This window comes from Aulonocara sp. 'chitande type north' Nkhata Bay, linkage group LG12 (genome assembly GCF_057382095.1).
Source record: "Aulonocara sp. 'chitande type north' Nkhata Bay isolate Kocher_YH1m ecotype deep benthic linkage group LG12, A_spYH_male_GT1.1, whole genome shotgun sequence".
NCBI lineage: Eukaryota > Metazoa > Chordata > Actinopteri > Cichliformes > Cichlidae > Aulonocara > Aulonocara sp. 'chitande type north' Nkhata Bay.
The window spans coordinates 18,258,280-18,281,584 of record NC_141355.1 but is presented as its reverse complement, the minus strand read 5'-3'; the positions used below and the strand labels follow the sequence as shown (position 1 = coordinate 18,281,584).

The following is a 23,305-nucleotide window of genomic DNA, read 5'->3' as shown; positions in this document are numbered from 1 at the left end:
AGATTTTGTCAACAAATTTAAGTGATTTTTGCTTGTGTGTTCATGAGCACAGGTGAAGGTTGCGCCGGCCTTAAAGAGTCTTTCAGATAAATCTAAATGTGGAGTGTAGCTTGACACAGTTTAAAGGAAGGCTCCAACAGTTTTGGAGAAATCGACTTGTTTGCTGGCTGACTGGGATTTATATAATGCAATAAGATCGGTATCAATTTTACCTCTGTGCACGCATGCATGGCTGCAGCGAGAAAAACACCCAAGTACTGACCAAAGAGAAGACATCCAATAATTTCATATTTGTGCTATGTTAGCTAACATGGCCATCACCAATACATCTGAGAATCAGCTGAGCTTTGTCAAGAGTTAAGAAAGCGTGAAATGCCAAGAAACTTAAACTGAGCTCCATGCAGTTATTTTGCTAAGTAGCCGAACAATAAACAATTACAGTTCATGAGCTAACATATATAACCCTGAGCACCTTAAACTATGATGTCATGTAAAGAATATATATATATGTATATAAATTTTTTTTTAAAGTGGCAGTGAGAATACCCAGATTATTGCTTCTTGGCTAAAAAATAAACATTAAGATACTATACTGATAAGAAATGAAGACAAATTCAAAACTAGCTTTAGATCAGAAATTCATTTTAAGTAACTAACCCTTTAATCCTCTTGTTGTTGTACCATTTAATCACACATTCAGATAACAGTCAGGTGGATTTGACCAATTCATGCAGTCATTTTTCACACACTATAAATGTGGCTGAGTCTCAAGTTTCCAGCAGAACAATGCCAACAAAGTAGCACTGGAGTAGTGAGAAACATGGCATGAGAACTAATTAAATGCATCACAAAAAGAATAGAGGGGCTTCCTCAGCGTCAGATAGTGGCTCGTGTGACTGTTTATGAGAAAGGCAGTGAAGGACACTTAAACACTTTGTGGAAATTACATCAGTTGTTTCCAAGGCAGAGCAAAAGTGACCATACCATCAATCATACCAATATATTGTTTTGTTTTGCAGCAGGTGAAAAAAATATTGAATTTTCACACAAGTTTCAAATCATAAAAGTATTCTTCAAAATTGAATCTAGTAGTGTTTCAGAAGGACAAAAAGTGGTTTCTGAACCGCTGCTTGGAAAAGTAAAGCAAGACCAAATACTTTGGATGGGCTAAGATAAGAATTTTGAAGTGGCTAACTGGAAAAAAAAAATCACATTTACTGATGAACACAATTTTAGATTTATGGAAGTAACAGAACTGGCAATAAAACACAATGGGGGAATACTAAAGCCTAGGAAGGTTGGCACTGGATATTTTTACTGAAATGACTCCATCCTGGCCAAGGAAAAATAACACTTCATTCTCAAAAAAAATGTCCTCTCTTTAGCATCTTAGTTGAGTAAGATTAATTCTGCAGCAACACAATGAACCTAAGCATACCTCCAAACATTACAAAAACTGTTCGAGGACCACAAAGAATCCAAACTTGGCAACTGTGATGGATTTTCTAGCATGGTCACCTCAACCCACTGAACAGTTTTAAAAGTACAAAAACTGAGAACGCCAAGAATTTGTGACATCACAAAAAGCTTTTAGGAACACACAAAAATCTGGCTGAAAAAACATGGATCATCTTTTTCACAAAAATGCTTTAGGGGCACTGAATATTAAGACATTCTAAATGTACATGAGCCAATTTTTCATTCAAACTGCATGCTGATATTATAATGTATCATTAGAATACACTCATGTAAAAGTATCATTATTATCTATTCCAGAGTTTTAAAATGGGTAACAACAGGAAACAGGATTGTTTGCAAAACACCTGTTACCACATTCCAGACACCTGTCTGGGTCCAGCCCTGCTGATCGCCACAGGCAGGGCAGGACCTGACATGTCAAATATAGTATTGTAAAGATGATTGCGTACAAGTTCAAAGATTTCAAAAAAGAAGCAAGAAACCTAAAGCCTGAGAAGGCAAGTGCTCTTAATCATACTTCCAACTTATAAATTCAAATCTCTATACCACGATGTGCAGCAAACAATGCTTACTGTGGTATAAAAATTAGGTCCATAAGGAGGGGATAAAAAAACCCTCAAGCAACCCTTCCCACATCTGACACCCAGCCACAACTTATATAAAACTGCACAAACAATTACCACCCAGAGAGAGAACTTAAATATATTTGTATATTATGTATATTTACTGCAGATGGAAACAGGTGGCCGTAAACAGAAAGTGTACTCGAAGATATTCTGCAAGCATGTAATGTATGTATGTGCTGTATTCAAAGAGGGCACTTAAAATCTGTAACCATGTTTTTGAGGGGCTGTTGTGGTGGCTGGCTGGTTGTCTGGTTGGCACCCACACATTTGTGTACTAGGAGACAGATGCATTCTTACATAAGACCTTATATAATGATGCCCTGTCCTATCCAATAAGAGTGCTCCTTTTTCACTCTGTGAGCGGGAAGGTTAGTGTGGGTTAGACAACCCTTCCTCAACAGAACCACCACCACTTACACTTACACATCCACCCCCCTAACTCCTGGCAACGAAAAATAATGAAAAAAACAAGCCGAGCGGAGGGAGAGATGGATGCAGGTCCTTCACATCCTGTATGGCTCTATCTCCTCTGTCCATTCCTTTTTTTCTGGTTTGGTGTGAGATAATGTCCTAATCATAATGGAAATGTGGAACCCAAACAAGCAGGGTCGTGTGTGTTTGTATGTGTGTGCATGACATGGAGACGGAGAGAAAGAAATAGTACTCCACAGCTGGGCTAAAAACTTCTATTATGTAGTTACTGTAGAAGAGCTGGACTAAGGACAAGGAATTTAGGACAGCAGCTGAGGGAACACGATCCATATTTCTTTAAAACTATACAGCTGACAGACAACAAGAAGGGGCAGGGTGGAGCAGGGTGGAACAGGCTGGCCAAGCATCACAGCAAGTGTCAGAGCCTAGGGACTCTGAAAGAGAAACTGAGGAGCAGTGAACAGAGATGGATGGATGGATTCTGTGATCGCTTAAGGACACAGAGTGAAAACGGTAGGGCAAAGTGCAGAAAGAGCAACTATGTTCCTCCCTGTAGCACAAGCTTCTCTGTCTCTCAATCAGAGGCAGTTACTTACTGTTTGATATATCTATAATTGGTCAGCACACACTGTGAAAGGTTTTAAAAGAATTGAATTGCAGTGAAACACTTGCGTGCTCTAAACAGGGGCTAACATTCTTGGCTACACAGGGAGCGAGCGGGAGAAATTAATGGCAGGCCTTTTTGAAGTGCTTGATCAGAAATGTATTTATTAACTGCAAAGGGGAATAGTAATTAATTAACCCACAGACAACTTGTTTTCTCTTGGTCTTCTCATGTGTCAAATGGTTCTTCCCACAAGGCCCCAGTCTCCACTTGCCAGCTCACACACACACACACAGACACACACACACACACACGCACACCTCCCATCACATCCCACTGGACTACTTTCACTTCAATTAAGCAGATCGTGTGCAAGCATGTATATGTATGTGTGTGCATGCTTGTGGGTAAGAGATTGCAATAACAAGTAAGAAATACATAGTGGCTGATTTAAATCCCATGTGTATATTTTTATGTTATTTCTGTAGTACATTCCTTGAAGCAGAGAAAAGTCTAGAAAAAAAATCACAACAGTGCTCTGTACTGTATATGGGCTCTGCGTGTGTGTTTGTGTGTATATAGTGGTTAGAAATGTTGCCTGACAGCAGAAAAGTCCTGGGTTTGAATCCACCGACCAGCTGGTCCCATTCTATGTGGAGTTTGCATGCTCTCCTTGTACTTGCGTGGGTTCTCTCCGGGTACTCCAGCTTCCTCCCACAGTCCAAAGACATGCATGGATTAGATTAATTAGCAATTCTAAATTGGCCAAAGGTGTGAATGCAAGCGTGAACGGTTGTCTGTTTCTCTGTGTTAGCCCTGTGATAGACTGGTAACCTGCCCAGAGTGTACCCCGCCTTTCACCCATGACAGCTGGCATAGGCTCCAGGCCCAATGGGGCACTGCATTGAATATATATATACATTACCAGTCAAAAGTTTCTCATTTAATGGTTTGTCTTTATTTTTACTACTATCTATATTGTAGATACAGACTGAAGACATCAAATATATGAAGCAAGATATATGGAATTATGTATTATATCTCAGTGAGCTTCATGATGCAGTCTCCTGAAATGGTTTTCACTTCACAGGTGTGTCTTGTCAGGGTTCATTTGTGGAGTTTCTTGCCTTCTTAATGGGGTTGCGGCAATCAGTTGTGTTGTGAAGTCAGGATGGTACACAGCTGACAGCCCGATTTGACAACTGTTAGAATTCATATTATGGCAAGAACCAATCAGCTAAGTAAAGAGAAATGACAGTCCATCATTACTTTAAGAACTGAAGGTCAGTCAGTCTGGAAAGCCGCCCCAGGAAAGACCAAGAATCACCTCTGCTGCTGAGGATAAATTCCTCTAAGACACCAGCCTCAGAAATCGCAAGTTAACAGCACCTCAGATTAGAGCCCAGTTAAATGCCACACAGAGTGTAAGTAGCAGACACGTCTGTAGATCAACTGTTCAGAGGAGACTGTGTGAATCAGGTCTTTATGGTCAAATAGCTGCTAAGAAACCACTATTAAGGAAAAGCAACAAGCAAAAGAGATTTTTTTTAGCCAAGAAGCACAAGGAATGGACATTAGAGCAGTGGAAATCTGTGCTTTGGGCTCATGAGTCTAAATTTGAGATCTTCAACTCACTGTGTCTTTGTGCAATGCAGAAAAAGTGAATGGATGGTCTCTACATGCATGGTTCCCACCGTGAAGCAAGGAGGATGTGTGATGGTGTGGGGGTGCTTTGCTGGTGACACTGTTGGGGATTTATTCAAAATTGAAGGCACACTGAACCAGCATGGCTACCACAGCATGCCATCCCATCCGGTTTGCCTTTATAAATGATAGTCCACATCATTTATTTTTCAACAGGTCAACGACCCCAAACAAACCTCCCGGCTATCTAACCAAGAAGAAGAGTGATGGAGTGCTGCGCCAGATAACATAGCCCCCACAGTCAATTGACTTAAACCCTATCGAGATGGTTTGGGATGAGATGGACCACAAAGTAAAGGCAAAGTTCCAACAAGTGCTTCGGCATCTCTGGGAACTCCTTCAAGGACTACGCCATGAAGCTCATCAAGAGATGGCCAAGAGTGTGCAAAGCAGAGCAAAGCGTGGCTATTTTAAAGAGTCTAAAATATAAACATGTTTTTGAGCTAACACACCCATAACAGAAATCAACAAGATTTAACTCAACTGGATGACAGCAGAATTCTGTTTTGATCTCTGATCAAAAGATGCCTCTGTGAATGTAAATATGGACAATATAAGAAAAGTCCAATCTCACTAGAAAATACTGTCTAATATTGGAATAAAACCTTTTGGACAGGTGAAACCAAGGTGATCGCACAACAGATTGAGGTAAGGATAAGAGTTTTCATAGCTGTTTTCAAACATGAAATCTGGAAAATGTCATGAACCATGCTGGAACACTGCAAACAACGGTTATGTTTTTATTACTGGTAATATGGTTTAGTACACTATAGAAGACACGCAATGCCTACCTACTGTGAACTTACTAAAGCATTACCTACGTGATTCTCACTTCACTACAAATGGCTGCAATCGAACATCACACGGGTTTTTGTGTAGCTGGCCTGTTAAAGACAAATGTCTGAAACAGCTGGATCAGGCATTTGTGGTCACATGCACCTCCATCACGTAATGTCTAGAAAGTTAAAGTCTGCACTGCATGTGTGAAAATGGCCAATGTCAAACATGGTGGAGGTCCAAATAAAATCTGGACTTGATTTGACGTGTTTGTATTAGTGTCGAGATGAGGTCAAGAGCATTTGACATTTAAAGGCATAAACTACTATGGCCTCAGCAGAAACTTGATAAGAACATATCTGAATACCCTGACACAAAAAGGGAACACAAGAATCTTTAAAGTGTCTGTTTTAATGTTGTTTTCCCCCATACTGCATCTGGTATATGCTAATTATTCATACTGTATATGCACATAATATATATGCATGTTTTGTACATCACAAAAGCACACAGCCTCGCAAAGAGAGTCTGAGTGAAAGAAACACAGAAAGACAGAAAGATTCAAATCGAGAGAAAAGCTAGTGTTCGTCACACAGTGAAAAAGCCCAAGAGATTGTGAAGCTGTCACAGACAAAACAGTGCATGAATATTTAGCAGCCAAATTAAAATTACAAAATACAAAACAAAAAAAGAGTAGGTGAAAGGAAAACAAAGAAAATAAAACATCCCTGAAAACACCAGTATGAGAAGTGGCCACCTTTCATCCCCCCATGAAAGGCCCTATCCTCTTAGCTTCTTTCCTCCTCTCCTTCCTGAGTAAAAAGGAGAGATATAATAATATTGGTTGTACTGAGTCTAACAGCGATTCCCCAGATCAAGAAACCTGCAGCAAAATAAACCCTGCTCTCAGATCATAGAAAGGCCTGCAAACACAATTAGCGCAATGTGTTAGTTAGCAAGCTTCTTAAATTGCAGTCCAAACTAACCATAATCATATTTTGACAGTTAATGCAACTAATCACTGTTTCTAAGAATAAAGCCATATTTACACATGTACTGCAACTCTGAGTCTTTCTATACACTAGAAAGACTGCTTTGAGTACAGGAATAGTCAGAAATAGTCATCCTGTAGCCCACCTCAGGAAGATTATACCCTAGTAGACAACTTTCCAACAACTTAAATGATTAGTACTTAAGAAGTACTCAAGTAATGATACAGGTACTAATAATAGCATGCTCTTATGATGAAAACAGTGTATTACTCAAATATTAGTAAAGGCACTTTTTGATTTCTCTGGGATGAAAACCAAACAACAAATAGTACCTAAGCTTGGCTCTTAAATGCTATTATGGCTTGGGAAGGATAACCCACTAATATTGCATTTATTATCTGCACATAACCTTCATTATTGCAGTTGGTAACTCTCACTAAAACACTTACAAAAGAGTTGGATCATTATTATGCGATGCACAATCCATTGTAAATTTAAGACTAGAAAATAAAACATTAACCTCAGAGGCCTTAGTCTAAACCTCAAAAGACACATTGTAGGCCCATTTAGCTGAAGGGCTGGGTTATAAAGGTAAGAAGCTAGCCAAACGTTTATTTTCAACCTCTCCTTTGAATCATTCAAAGTCAAATTCTCTTCCCTCCCACCATCTTTTGATCTATCTACTGTCACTCTTAAGGTCACTCTTAAGGTGGAGAGATCTGCATGCTGCACAGCAGATCTCAGCAACACTTTTGTTGGACTGCTATTCTTTCCTTATCAAGACAACTTTCCCTTCTTTCCCTCCTGTTCTTGATGTGCAGAGAAGTACCCAAAGATAGTGATGAAGCAGATTGTCTAAAAAGGTAAAACGAATTAAATAGTTGTAGTAGTTTCTTTCTCAAAGAGACTACACACTTTTATTCTTAATCTTTTGACCAAGCTTCACACATCGCCAGCCTGGTGTCTGTATTCCTGCGGAGGCCAATGCTAATATCACTGTGTATTTGTCTTTACAGTGCTGTGAACAAGTATTTACCCCCTTTTTTATAGCTTACTTTTTGCATAGTTGTAACAATAAAACATATCAGATCATTAAAGAAACTTTAATAGTAGACAAAGATGACAAATACAAAATGCAGTTTTTAAATTATGATTTTATTTATTAACCGAAAAAAGTTATGCAAACCTAACTGGCCCTATATGAAAAAGCAAATGCCCCCTAAACTGGTTGTGCCACGAACTGCAATCAAGCATCTGCAATAATATACAGCATTTGAAATTTCCCCCCATCTTCTTTGCAAAGTTGTTTAATTCAGCCACATTGGAAGGTTTTCCCCTGTCCGTTCATGCCAAAGCATTTCAATTGTATTTCTGTGTGGACTTTAAATAACCTTCCAAAACCTTCTTTTTTCTTTTCTTCAGGGCACAAACTGACATTCTCCTTCGGCAATTTCCGGTAGAGAGCAGAATTCGTGGTTAAATATATTACTGCAAGTTGTCCAGGTCTTGAAGGAGCAAAGCAGCCCCCGACCATCAGACTACCATGTCTGAATGTTACAACGGAACGTAATGGTGACTCAAACCTTTCAGAAGGTTCAGCATTTGTCTCGTGAGTCCAGAGAATATTTTCCCAAAAGTCTTGAGGATCATTAAGGTGCTTTTTTTGGCAAACGTGAGATGAGCCTTTATGTTCTTTTTGATCAGCGGTGGTTTTTACTTTAGAACTCTCTCATGGATGCCATTTTTTGCCCAGTCTCTTCCTTATTGTCGAATCATGAACTCTGAAATTAACTGAGGCAAGTGAGGCCTGCAGTTATTTAGATGTTCTGGGTTCTTTTGGGAACTCCTGGATAAGTCATCATTACGCTCTTGGGTTCGCCACCGTTGTCTCTATTTGTGAACAATGGCTCTCATCATGGTTCAGTGGAGTCCCAAAGCCTCAGAAATGGCCTTGTAACCCTCTCAGACTAACAGATGTCAAGGATTCTGTTTGACTTTGTTTCTCGGGATGTGTTGCTTTTTCAGATCTTCTAGCCAATTTTATTTTGTCAGACAGGTTCTATTTAAGTGATTTTTTTTATTCAAAAGGGCAGTAAGTAATCAGACCTGGGTATGGCTAGTGAAATAAAAAATAAAGGTACTTTTTTACATAGAGTTAGATATGTTTGGATAATTTTTGGTCCCTCAATTTTACTCTAGTTATTGTTTATCATTTACATGTGAAAAATCTTCAAAAAAGAAATCAGGAAGAGCAGGAAATACATTTTCACAGCACTGTATTATTGTGTGTGTGTGTTCGAGAATAAGTAGTGTAAGGGTCAAACACGTACAATAGTGTTTGTGTTAACAGGAGTGTATTGTCCATTTCAGTGCATGCTTTTGTTGGTAGGAGGTAGAAAAGACAAGCGGAAAACTAAAACACTCACCAGCTCAACGAAAGACAGTCCTCCATAGCTATGGGCCATGATGAAGACATTCTTGGCTGCGGCTTTGGACACAAAGTGGTCCCACACGTACAGCACATGTTCCTCTGAGGAGCCGTTTTCCTGCAAGACAAAAAATATGCTTTGTCATATCCACAACAAAGACAATTCAAAGAAATCCTTGACGCTTGAAGGCTACTGACAAACTCCAGTTGTGCAACTACAAAACATTTAAGAAGGGTCTAGCCAATGACAATGAAGCATCAATAGAGTTATTAAACTCTATTGATGCTTTAATGCTACAGCATCAAAACCTGCCCCTCTAGGCCCAGCCAAAAAGAGAGGAATTCAAAAGAAAAGTGGATGTAGCCTGAGGTGATTTCTACAAAGAGCCACACTTCAACAGATCAATAAGTCTTGCATATTGCAAATGCCCTAAATGTAAAACTCAATAGGCAGGATGACGTAACATTTAAATCTTAATTTGTACCCCGTTGCTGAATCAATGGTCCATCTAAACACCAGTAGAGGCATAATGGGAAGACACCAGGGCAAGGTCAAAAAAAAAAAAAAAAGACGACAGAGAGGAGACATATGCACGTACACACAAAACACACACTCAAGCACAATGCTGTACCACAAATAAATTCCCCTACATCTTTTCTCAATCTCATCTGCATGTATACAGTTGTGCGAGCACACACACACACATGTGCAGTAACACGCAACCAGAAGACATGTTTAATTAACCTGAGACGTAAGTGCTTATCTGGGACTGGAAAGAACAATAGCAAGTGTACAGCTGCGAAAAGGGCAACCATTAATGAACTTGTGACATTGATTCCAGACTTTGATTTTCTATCAGGCTGTCTGGTTCACAACAGAAATCAACAGCGCATTCGCACAAGAGGTTACACTGCACAAGAAACTGTGTTAACTGAAGACACCTGTATCCTGCGATTCAACAACACGAGAAACTGTAGCCATACGAAACGCAAACCTGATTATTTACACGCATACTTCTCTTAATTGGCACGCTTATGCATACAGAAATAATATCCTAAAGTAAACAAACACACGGCTTGTTGGAGAAGAAATCCGCATCTGTTAATCGAGAGTCAAACTGTTCAATCAAACTCAAAAAAGCAATTAGCAATTTTATGGTAAAGGACAGAGGAGATATCTTAAGAGACCATCCTTTTACTTAACGCAATTCTGCTTTCATTGTGTGAGGACACTGTATTATGTCAGACAGATAATTACTTCAATATTCAAGGTGGTAACTGAGAAGAAGGTGCTCAACACACAACTCGTACACACACACTGCAGACAAAGATGTGGTTTAAAGTTTAGTTTTAGTACAAAGTAATCGAGCTTGTGATTTGATTCAATGGTTTCACTCACGTGCATCAGTGTGTGCAAGTCTGTGTGCGGTTGTAGTATTTGATGATGTGCTGATGTGTGTTTTTGTTGCCATGTTTGTCTAGAGGTAAATTAACCTGTCAGAGTGTTTGTGTTTGCGCTAGATTAGCATGAGGGGGGTTGTAGTGTCAGCACCAACCTCCATTCACAGAGCGTGATGCAAGAGCAGGCAACTCCGCTCTGCCCTGCCCTTCTGCCATCAGGGCTATGCCTTTACTTTTCACGCATTCATGTGTATGTGGTCTCCGGCATGTACGCGGCGGCTGGCTGAAGAAGAGTTGTCTGTCTGAAAGGCTGTGACATCAAAGCCCTTTGAAGTCTCCCTCTTCTCTTCTCCACCATGTCGCCCTTCATCTATGAAGCCCATTTTATTAGCCTGCCTCCTTTTTTCACTCTTCCCTTCTCTTCTACCTTCTTTTCTCCTTCACTGATGCCACCTGCTCTTCTTCACACTCATTTGTCTCCTATTTTATCACTTCTCCACCCAAGGTTCACTGACATAGAGACATTAGACATGGCTTGCTGTTCTATGTAGCACACATACCAACGCCTAAACAAGTCCAAAAGTGCTGTTATCAATAGGGCAAAACCTGGCTATGAGTAAAACTGACACGATATTAGTTTTTTGCCCATGTGAGGACAAGATAAATGTCTTTATTTGTTCCTATACTATGACTCATAATTTTGGAAAACACTGCAGGATTTAACATGCGGTGGTGTGTTCCTGACTCCTTCCCCTAACCTCACGCACACACAAATTTGCACATACAGTCTTTGCCTTAGTATCAGGCAACTGTGACTGACTACCTGACATGACATTGTATTGAATTATCTAAACAACATTTGCATATTGTTGCAATTATCTCCTAGAGTTAATTTGCTGCAGTGGAGTCTGCTGCCCTGTGAGACTAGCTTCCCGTCACCAGCTCTCACACGGTATCTTAGTTTATTTATTTTCCAGAGATTTTTTTCCTCTGCCTTTGAGTGTGTGTATGTGTGCGCATTCGTAGATCTGTGTGCATCTGCCAGTACTGTCAGAACAGCCTCCCCACTGCACACCTGTTGCCAGCACACTTCAACCATAGCTGTCAAGGGACATTTGAGAGTGTGTACAATGTGTTTACCACATATATAGGAATCCATACTGTCCCCTCAGTGAATATAAAGTACAAATCCGAACTCTAGACACCCAGGACAAAACAGTCTCCAGATGCTGAAAGACAGCTTTTTATCAGAAAGTTATAGAGAGTGAGAAAGGGAGTGAGTGAGAGATACATAACAGGAGTACAATTGTGTGTCTAGCAGAATTACTCAGTGAGAAGAGTTTGACGTGTACTTCCAGCTTCAAACTTGGAAATTACAAACCTTTACCACGCCAACATTCATCCAAATGCACCTACATCAATCATGTGAATAAAGTGCAATGTAGGTAGTGACACAACAAAGACTTTGAGAAACATTTAGGGAACTCCATGCTTAAAACATACTGTGTGCAAACTATTCACACACGTTAAAAAAAAAATACAAATGACTTCAATGAGTCAGCGAAACAAAATGTGGTTTTAGCCAAGATCCTGCTATGCAATCAGCAGAACACTGATTTCAAGTAATAAATTAGAGTAACATTATGCATGAAGATCTATCCCACTTTCAGTCCATAAGTGGTTCCAACTGTTAGCCCTCTGTTGAAAGTGTGCCTTCCAATTGTCTAGTTTCAAGAAATTGTTCAATTTAGCTCTTTCCATTACTTACACAATAAAGACTTACTCTCCAGTCAAAAGCCATACTTAATTGCAGGCACCCAAGAGTGTGCACACAACACACACATGTACCACAAACACACACAAACAGGCATGCTCCAGTACATTCACACAGATTGAAACTCGCGTTCTTCAAAAGTTTGTCCGGTCCAGTACTTGCCCTGTGTTTATTCAATGTAATGAGAAGCAGGGAGAGGAGAGCAGAAGAGAGGAGTGCACTGCAGCCAGAATAACAGCCTCAACGCCAACACAAACCCAGTGTCTGACCAACACAGGAAACAATGAATCTAACAACATCAACACACTCTGACAAACAACCACTGCAGACCTCCCTGCTCCTCCCTTCTGCTCCTCCTCTCCAGTCATCCAAAAAGATAGCGGATGTCTGAGGAAGCTGAAATTTCAAGGTGGGAGACGGTGAGCAGTGTGGGCTGGAAGGAATCTAGTGGATAAGAGCCATTCTACTTTTTACACTCAGAAACCTTTCAGCGGAAGCCAGAAGTGTCAGGACAGTGTCACGGGGATCTCTAAACAACTTCATTGGGTTTAGACTCTTTTGCTTGGGCAGATACGGTTCCAGTCCCAAAAAAAAGTATAGGGAAAGAGAGCACAGAGAAAGCTGAAGAATTATTTAAACGCAACAGAACGCACAGGTCACACAACAATGTCTTTCTGCAAAGGAAGAAGAAAAAAGAAATTAGTGAAATTACACAGGACTCTCGTACTCACTTTTGCTCTCTCACTGACAAGCAGAAACACAGTAAAGACTGGCTGACCAATCTCTCAGTCCCCTCATGCTCGCAGGCCACACACTGAGTAAACCAACCTGCAGCCCTAGTCATTACAGTCTTTAATATGTCCAGCTCAGTGCAGAACAGGATTGTTTTCATTTGGGCTAATGACTAAATATTAAATAAGCAATGTAGGTAATTACATGTTTGGTATTAGCAAAGAGGTTATTAGAATCAGTTAGTTTGTGTTTGTTTGTGAATGACTGCGTGCATGATTCTGTACATGTCTCTGCGCACACAATTAAATAGCGGACCTCTACGACACCTGTTTGCAATTGCATTCTAATCAATGTCTGGGACGTGCAGTCCTTTGCCATCGTTTTCCTGTTTTTTCTTCCCCTCCTGTATTTGTTTCATTCTTTTCTCTCTTTAAAGGCAGACAGAGAGCTCAGGCGAGCTGGAAGCTGTCTGGGAGCTGATGGGTCTGCTAGAGTGGGGGGAAAAGAAGGTATGGAGCAAATTAGCGGCAGAGATGGGAAAATAATGACTGTGGCATTGTAGGTAATTAGCAGGTATACTACCTATGGAGAGTTGGGAATATAATGATGCGAGAAAGAGACGGAGAAAAGGGAGAATGAGGTGAAAAACATGTGCAAGACTAACAAGGGGGGGAAGAGAGAGAAAGACAGAGAGAGAAATATATGTGTAGGTGTGTTACTTGACTTTGCAATGAGGGGATATACAGTGTAAGGGGGAAGAGAAAGAGTCAGAGAGAGAGAGAAAGAGAGAGGGGGATGCCAGAGAAAGGAGCAAAACTACGGCGTACATGTCATCCCACGTTCAGATTAGCGTGCAGAGACTGTATACAATAAAATAGCATGACCTTGGTAGGGTCAGTCTGCTCTGACAATATTTGCCAGGGCATTGTTTCAAATCAATAACTCATTAACAAAGTACAAAGGAAGTTGCTGTGGGTTTGTGAGATTCTTTATTTTAAAAAGAGCGTCTGCGGGCCAGAAAGGTCATCACTGTGACATCTTGGCTAGCCTCGTGCTGCCGCCAGGATTGTCAGGTGAAATTACTGCGAGTCATTAATTGACATAAGGCAAAGGAAAGCGGGCAGGCAGACAAGGCTGTGTTTGTTCCAGGATGACCCTGAGGTGCTGTGTGTGTGTGTCTGACTATATCTTCATTCGGGTCAGCCAGTATCCACAACAGGGTTGTGTGCAAAGAGGGAAAGAAACAGAGACAGGGAGCTCAGTGGGTGGGGAGGTGTGAGCGAGGGCAGGATGGATGTGTTTGATGGTTGACCTGAGTAGAAGATTGGGAGCAGGGATCTGAGACCAGCTACACTTGTTCTGCCCCAAGCGAACTCACAAACACACAGGTATGCATGCATGCACATATGCTGTGTACTAAATAAGTGCGCTCAGAATTGCACACACACACACAAACCAACAGCGCTGAATCCAACAGACCTTCCCTTTTAAAACTTTGAGAAGTTAAAGCTAAACTGCCGTAAACAACTCTAATATAAAATAAAGTTAAAGTTAAAAATGCCACAGGCAGCATACCTAAAAGACTTGGCTCATAAAAACAGATACACAAGCACACACATCAAAGCTCCTTCACTGCCACATTTACACGGACATACACACCCAAATGCAAAAGTGGCATCCAGCCAATTTGCTCTCTGCAGCAAGCTTGTGAGCTGCCCTCTTGCCCGGGTCATTGACCTCTCCTCTGACTAGGTTCAGAGGTTAATCAAGTCCCTACCTGTCCTTAGAAATGCTGAGCCTCACTTCTTGGCAAGGCTACAGATCAAAGGTCAGGTAAACTATGTCTGTATGACTGCTTGTGGACCACAAAATGGGGCAAATAGGTGAAGGTGACAAAGAGCAAAAATCCACAGAGAAACACGGTAGTACCGTGTCGCAATACAAATGTCAGACTGTGCACTTACGTGTTCACGTCTTAAGTTTATGATCGAGTTTTGGTGTGTTTGTGTGTAGATCTGCGTGCATGTACCTTAGAGAATTTGTAGTACAGCACAAACAGCAACTTCCTGAGCTAAAGAAGGGAGCCAACCAAAATGCCAAAACTTCAGTTCAAAACCACTGGCTCCTAAAACAAGTCTAACCCCATAGACTTCAATGCGCAAATCATCCAACTTTACAACTGAAATAAACACGTGACAACTCTGTAAAGTGTCATTTTTATAGAACCTAACTAAATTGTATTAAGGCATAAAATTAGAGGTGGGAATCACCAGACATCCCACCATATGATATTATCACAGTGCATCACTCAAAATAGAATATTTCTTTGTTTTTAAATGTTTTGAGCTATGCCAACTATTACAGTAGCATATATTGCAATTCATTAATTAAGCTCCTAGATACAAACAATGACCCCAGCTGATTGGTGTGGACAGCTACAACTGGAAATAATGGGCCTTCAGAAGCAAAACCTAGAAAAAGTAAATGTACCGACATACACAACACACTACGTGCATCCAAAAAGATCAGTAGTAGAAGACCCCTAGGTTATGTAAAAGATATCACCAAAAAATTAAAGATAAAACTTTTCTTAAAAAAACAAACAAACCTCCAGTTGCCACTATGGCAAGTCTATAACGAGTGAAAAATATTAGAGAAGAGCACAAAGATATCATGGTGACAACTGAAGTTGCAGTGAATCTTATATAGCAAAAGTAAAGGAAAAGAAGGGATAGCCTCAATCTGAAACCCTAAATTCCTCTAGGAGTGAGGGCCTCTCTTTTTCCCTCTCTTTCTCAATATTTAAGAAATGTACAGCGTTGAAAGGAGAAACATAAAAACACGAAAACAGAAAGAAGGAAAAGCATTCAAGTCATTTATAAAAATAAGTGGTGCTTAAAGAAAGGCGAAGCTCTGTTTTTTGTCCTCTTTGCTCTTTTTTCCCCTTCTTCTTTCCAGGGCCTGCTGGCCTAATCCCAGCCAGCCAGCCTTGGGTGAACTCTTTGGAAGCTTCTTAAGCCCATGAATGTGCCTTTTGTTCCTGCCATTCCTCCGCTTGGCTGACAGAAAATAGCTAACTGGATTACTGCTAAAATTCAGAGTAAAGTGAACTCCCAAACTTCTATATGGTTAAGTGCTAAAAAAGTACCCCCCACCCGCTTCCCCTCCAGTATCCTCATCAGTATCCCTCCGATCAGACTTTCTATCCCTCCATGCCTCCCTGTGCCCTCTCTCTTTTTCTTTCTCCTCTACCAATATCCCCCTAAACATGGCCCATTGGTGTGTGATCTAGAGGAGCAGAGAAGAGAAGGATTAGATAAGGTTGAGAGGTTGCACACTATGAACCCAAGGCTAAAAAGTAAGAATCCTAAAAGCAGTTAAGAGCTTACCAATGTGTGTAAGGAAGCGTATTAATCAACTCAACTCTATCAGTGGGCTGCTGTGTATTTGTGTGTATCTGTCAATCTTTGCGAGTCAACTGGAAGGAAAAAAAGAGATGATAAACTGTAATTTCAGGAGCGTCACAAATATAAACTCAGAGCAAGACAGGTGTTATTTCAAGCTTAAGGTGCTTCTTCTGTCTTGTTGGGTGTCATGATATTGCCAGGACTAGAGGTTTATAGTTTGAATATGTGTCTTTCTGAATGGCTGTGTGCAGGTGGTCTGCCAGCCCAGCGGGAGTAAGACTGTGAGGTGTAGCGAATACAAAGGTTGGTGAGTGAGTGTGTCTTGGGTGGGTGCTGTATAAAAAAAAAGATGAAAACAGCCCTGCTAAAGAGGTTTGATTTGATCCACCACCCACCTTGACCAACAGAGTTGAAGGAAAAAAGCGCACACAAGCACACACAAACACACTATCAGCTCTCTTTTCACCTTCTTTACTCTTTTGTCTGCTGGTATGTGTGAGCCTTTACATATCTCCATGTGTGCATGTGACAGCTTGCTCTTGGACGGATAGAGGATGAGCAGTGGAGTAGTGATGCGGCGAAGGGAGGGGGTGGACAATAAAGGCGAGGTCATACATGCTAACATCCTGCTCACTTCTGGGTCAAAGGTCAAAATTCAAGAGGCACCAACACAGATCCTAACTGCTCACTCGTTAATCGTGCAAAGACAAGTATATTTAGCAGCAAAATCTAAGTCCTGCTCAAGGTGAGTGAGTGAGTATGATATTGCTTTGTGAAGTGCTAAATCAATTAGCAATATACTTCAGTTGCCGAAAGTTTAATAGTTGAATAACAAAGGAAGTCAACATTGTGCTTGGTTTAAATGGAAGGTTTTCTTTTCCTTCTTTTCGGTCATTAATTATGTCGTCTGTCCTTGCTTTCATCTTGTTGGGATGGGGAATGTGAAGACTGTCCACTGCTTCATACTGCCTCCCCTCAATATATCTGACTGTGGCCAGCATGCATCACTGGGTAAGCAAGCAAAGCTGAATATAAAGACACAGAAATAATACTGCAGCTTACTTGTAGTAAAAGGAAAACTAAGTTGGGAGTGTAGTTTTGATCTAACTCTGCTAACATTACTTAGCGGTAAAGATCCCAGGCAAGAGGATGACAACAGAAAAAGAAGATACATACAAGTAGATACAAAAAAATTGAAATGGCAAAAGCAAGAGATCAGTTCATGATATGAAAATCATTCAAGCCTCAGCAGATACACGTGGTGTACAGCTATAAAATAAATCAATATAGAGCTGACAGCAGATGCGAGTTTGTTTGGCACCATTATTAGAAATGACACGATGGATCATTTACAAAGATCTTCATGTCAGTGAGTGAGTTCACCGCTTGTATGATGAGGAAAGCAGCACACATGCAAAATCTGATAGAGTAAGAGAGGACAGCAGCTAATTATACCTTATTACAGCGTGTATAAAGGTACTGCTGGAAGGGTGGGGGGTGAGAAAAAGAAGCCCGTGATGACAGCTCACACACCGCCCGCTAGTCCCACAGCAGCCCTAACTCTTGTCAGACACCAGAGAGTGACGTCTTTCACACGCAGACACATGTACATACACTTACACACATGTACAAACACCACCCACATACACAAATGTACATCCATTGCTGCGATGCTACTGCCATCAACCAAATGAAGACTCATATAATCAGTGAGGGTGCTTTGCCTATATGAGACCCAGCCATGGAGCATGATCTTAATTTTTAAGATTTTACGCAATGACAAAAGGAAGTGAGGGACGAATGACAAAAAAAAGAAAAAGATAATTGGGCTGGACCCTGTTCAAGTGGCCAATGAATATTAAATTTGTCAGCAGGGGTCAAACAGAAGACATCAGAAGCTTTATGCAATGGGTCACTTCCTTTGTTTGACCACAAGGTAAACTGGCCAAGCTAGGCGCCTCGAGTGCTGCATATGAGCATGTGTGTGTTTATGTGTATTTGTATGTGTATGCATATGCGTATATGTATGATTAAGGGGTGCACAGTCAGTGTTGCACGATAAGAATGTTGCAGTGTGTTTGCACAGTGTGTGTTAGGGAGATAATAATCCCAGCGGTCAACAAGAGTGAAGGGCCAGAGCTGCACTGACCAGCCCACCATCTGAGAGGGGGAAAAAAGTGAGGGGAAGAGGGGGAGGAAGAAGGAGAAAGGGAGGTAGCCATGTGGTTAACACTTGCTCACTGAGAGGCGACTGGAGAACAGCCAACCTCTTCACACACAGGCTGACCACACAAGAGCCTCTCTTTCTCCCTCTGCCTTCCATCCTCCCTTCATCCCTTGTTACCTAACATATCCTTCCCTCACTTCCTTAGCTAGCTTCCTCCTCCCCGCTCCCCCTTGCCACATTTGTCTTTCGAAACTTAGCCAAATTCCTGCTATCCATTTTCTCACCTATGTCTTGCCTCCTACCTCCTCCTACGACCCTAGAACTGTCACTCTGTCCACCTCCACCATCATGTCTACATTTCATCAGCATCTATCATCTTTTCCTCTAGCCCTGGCTCTGCAAACACTTCCTTCCTGCCTTCCTTCTCTTTCCTCTCTCCATATCTTCATCGTTCCCTTTTTTGGACTTACTCGTATAAGAATCCGTTCTGTCTCAGTCTCTCTTTGTGGGTTACGGTATTTCTCATAAAATTCCTTCTTCTTTTTCCCCTCTTTATCGTCTTTGCGCTCCCTCTTTTCAGCAGGTTCGTCGGAGGTCTCCGTCGGAGAGGGCAGGGGAGACTTTGTCGGTTTTTCCACTTCCAAATAGTTCTCATTGGGGTTGAGCACCATCACACCATAGCCCTCCTAAAACAAATAGGAAACATACATTTGTGTGTTAAATCCAAGGCACGAGCATCGTGAGATAGTTACCTTAAAGTGTTAAAAGTGTTGGATATTTTATCCATTAACACTATAACTATATGGTATTTGACTATTTCCGATTTACGTAAACCTTTTTAAAATAAAATATTTGTAAAAGAAAAAATAGAAATACAAATAGAGGCGATAACCTTTAATCTGCATTTATTTCTATAATATATCAATAAATAGATGCATCTTTGTAGACATGTATATACAGAAACATATGTGTGATAGGGGTGCAGATTTTTGTTTCCTCTTTTTCCAGATTTTTAGTTTCCAATATGTTGAGGTGTTTCGGTTATTTCGTTTTGTTTTGTCTCCATGATACAATTATGAACTGAATTAAAAAGTGATGAGAATTTAATGCTTTTTAGAACATGTTTCTTTTCTTTTCGTTTTTTTCTTGAGAAAAATCTGATAGTCCCTTTGTCAGGCCGACTAGGTAAGTAAACAGCAATATAAATGTAACAATGCAGAGTAAACCACAAGAAAAAGAAGCTCACAAACATTCCTGTGTAATCTTGGTCTGGTAGTGGTTCATAGTCTTTAACAAAGAGCCCAGCAGTGGATCTTTATGAGCAAATAATACCAACACGACACTTAAAAGACACAGATTGTGACATGACTCGGTGAAAAGATGCAAATCCAGACTGAAAGAAATGGCAGCGAAAGAGATAGAGGAGAGAATGTCACTGCAGGGACAAGCCTGAGGAGTAACTAGGGGATTGGAATTCAGTGATGGTGGTTTCAGTAAGTGAGTAGCATTTAGGGACTCCAAAGGCCATGTGTCACTTAATATCAGACCCAATCGATCCTACCATCACTCAGTGAAAGGCTTAGCTACAAATGTAAATATGACTTGAAACTTCTGCAGGCAGCACCGCAGATAAAAGTTGCATTAAGAAAAAAAACCTTAAGAAAGAATTACGGTTTTCACGTGAAAAGAAAATATTTGATTTACATAAAATGCCACAATAGTAAGGGCTTAAAAAGACTGGGAAAAGGAGAAGAAAGAGCCTATGTAGTTATTAAAAAAGAGAATAACAGAAGGGATGTGCTGCTATATGCACACTGTAGAGGAAAGGAAGTTTTTTTTTGTAGCCTAGTGACTTCTTCAACTTTGAAGCCATTTTAATTAACTGTGTTTATTGTCCTAAGCACTCTGAAACTAAAGCAGGAAATGGATGGATTCCTGTTTCACTTTGGGCTGGCTTTTCACACACAACCCCCATTGTGAACACACACACACACGCACACCCACCCCAAGGCCTAAACTTATGGGTGCAGGACTTTCTAACTCCACACCAATACAGACGTGAACACTAAACTGTGGGACACGAAAGATATGTGTGTGACAAAAAGACCTTTAGGAGTTCTAAGAGAGGCAACTTCACCGGGCTTCCCCACAAATCGCCGTCACACACACTGCCTCCTCACAGCGACATGTCGTCTATTCCTTAATAAGTGTTATTGCAATGTGCATGTCTTTTGTTGACGCAGCATGTGTGTGTCCCTCCTGTGCATATTGACATCAAACCTGCCACACACCCTTTCCCTTAGCACTTACCATGTGTTGACAGTGGCGACTGACACTTTCTCACGTCTTCTGATTATTAAAATTAATCTTACGCTCACTCTTATTCAAATTCAAAGGTTCTTCTCTTCTATACATATTTTTAATAGAAAAAACATTGTGTGAAGAAAGCCAGACATTATTAAATAATTAATTATTATATATTATGTATATACATTTTTAAACTTATTAGCTTTTACATTTTAAACACCACAATAAATATGTTTAGATAAATTTAAATAAATTTTCTTCTACGGTACATACTTCAGTTCAGTTTTGCTTTTTACTACAAGGCATAACAAGTCTGACATTAATGTAGGAAGTGGTTTATATTAAAAAAAATATATAGATGATGCTTCCAAATCTGTATTTAATCACTTTCTATGTGTGCGTATATGCATGTACAGCATGAGTAAAGTTTAAGAGGTAATAAATGAGTTTCTATTAGCAAGATTAAATTTAGGCTTCAGACATCACAGAGACATCTGCACGCAAGAAGTTTAGACAGACCAGAACATTCAAGCAGATGAATTACCAGATGAAAAAAACAACAGAAGCCGGTGAGGGTAAAAGAGAGCAGTGAAGACAGAGAGATATACAGATGGATTATAAAAGGATAAGACCGAAATAGACAGAGAAGGAAGGAGAAGCAGAGAGATGTACTCTAGGCCGATAGACACCAGCTTTGTGCCACTGCCCACTGGTGGTAGTCTGATAAAATAACTGACAAGACCAGTTCAGCCTATGGGAGCAATTTCATTACTAAAAACTAATACTAATTATATTATGAACAATTTTCAGGGTAATACACTGCAGTACATCAAACTCACCTAATAGAATCTGAACAATATACATGAAATAAAAAGATCAATCTTTATCATATTATCATCTTTAAAATACAACCGAGAATGTGCAAGCTCTGTAAACTTTAACGTTTATGGCAGTGTTATTGGATTAGACTGGATGATGGTTAACAGGTGTCTCTTATAAAGTATAACAAGGCTGAAGGAGAAGAATACAAATGTAGACTGAAAGATATATAACATTTGAAGTGTATAAAACAACATGAGTCCAATGGGGCTGCCCATTTTTCTCTTACCTAAATCCCAGTTCACAAGGCCAAAAGTTAATGGTTTAGCAACAGTGGCGCACGTGTTCTAATGGTAGCCCTATGGCTTATAACCCTTTTTAGTCTTCAGTGCTCTTACCCCAACTCTTACTGGTCAATAATGCTCCCCAGACTTAAACACACAAATGTCAACCTCAAGTAGCCCAGTTCTGAGCCTTTAGTGTCCTTATGGTAACCCCGAGTGCCCTGTAGCCTTTGCTTTGGAGAGGTAACAACACCTACCCAACCTAACATTACTAACCCCTTTCAGTTGGCCAGTCACCCAGAAGAACATTGCTGTAAAGGCGACCAGTGTCGTTGGCGTTCTTAGTCTGGAGGAGCTGGGCCGCCAAGTTCACCTCTATGTCGGAAACCATCATTCATTTGAACACTAAGAGGTCTGCTTTGATGTCAGGGCAACAGTGCTTTCCCTGTCCAGTCATTTCCTCCTCTTATTGTTGTCTCCATCAACAAAATATATGACTCTGAGCTCTGCGGGTGGAGAGGACAAGTAGATTTTTTTGTGCTTATTTTACTTTAATAGAATTAATTTTAGGTTTGATTCTACTTCTTTTCTTTCTTTAACTTCCAGATACAACTAATTACTGCGACCCCACGACTGGGTATAATAAATTCACTTCCCTAGAAAATACATGTTTTGTAAGAAAAATAGGGTATTCAAATTAAAAAGCAGAGTATCAATGATGTCCTCATGTATCACAGGATAAGTTTTTCATAAAAAGCTGTGTATCATCTAAATGTGTGCAGCTTTTTTTTGTGAAAACCAAATATATGGAGATATGTCTTTCTGTCTTTTCGCAGCTTCTTAGCTACCGCTAAGTCCAACTACTCCCCATCATTCACACAACACCCGGCCGTGGAAAAACTGATCTTTGTATTGTGATGTGCTGTCAAAGTGTGAATCTTACACAAATGCACATTGCCAAACGTTGGGTCACCCTGCCTTTTTATCACTAAATCTCTCTCACACACATTGCTAACACTAGGTCACTCCCTTTGTCCTACACGAGCACACACTGTCTCGAAGAAAACAGACAGAGACTCGTACGCTCCTCTAGAATTCGGTCAGTCTTGCCTTTCTGCTGTAGTATGCAGCCTAAGTCTCTTCCCATGCCCCGCAGGTGCCCCTGTGCCACCACCACACTGAGCCCCTGCCCTGGGGCCAGCGGTCAAGAGGATCACCCCGACCCCTGTGAGAGGGGGGGCACCCCGACCTCATCACCTCGCTCTGGATGCTCCTTAGCTCTCCTTTGTCGGCCTGTCCCACACCAGATAGCACAACAAAGGCTGCCGCTGCTACGGAAACCAGGGCTCGACTCATCATCATGATGAAACCT

General features: G+C 40.7%; 1 protein-coding gene across 1 annotated transcript in view; it reads right to left on the bottom strand.

The window, feature by feature from the left end:
• arb2a (ARB2 cotranscriptional regulator A) overlaps positions 1 to 23,305 on the bottom strand; it is a 166,591-nt gene that overhangs the window by 87,031 nt on the left and 56,255 nt on the right. The window contains exons 7-8 of the mRNA XM_086314021.1: positions 18,994 to 19,209; positions 9,041 to 9,160 (exon numbers count right to left, since the gene is read on the bottom strand). Of these exons, the coding sequence (XP_086170147.1) occupies positions 9,041 to 9,160; positions 18,994 to 19,209 (336 nt within the window). The remainder of the gene's footprint in view (positions 1 to 9,040; positions 9,161 to 18,993; positions 19,210 to 23,305) is intronic.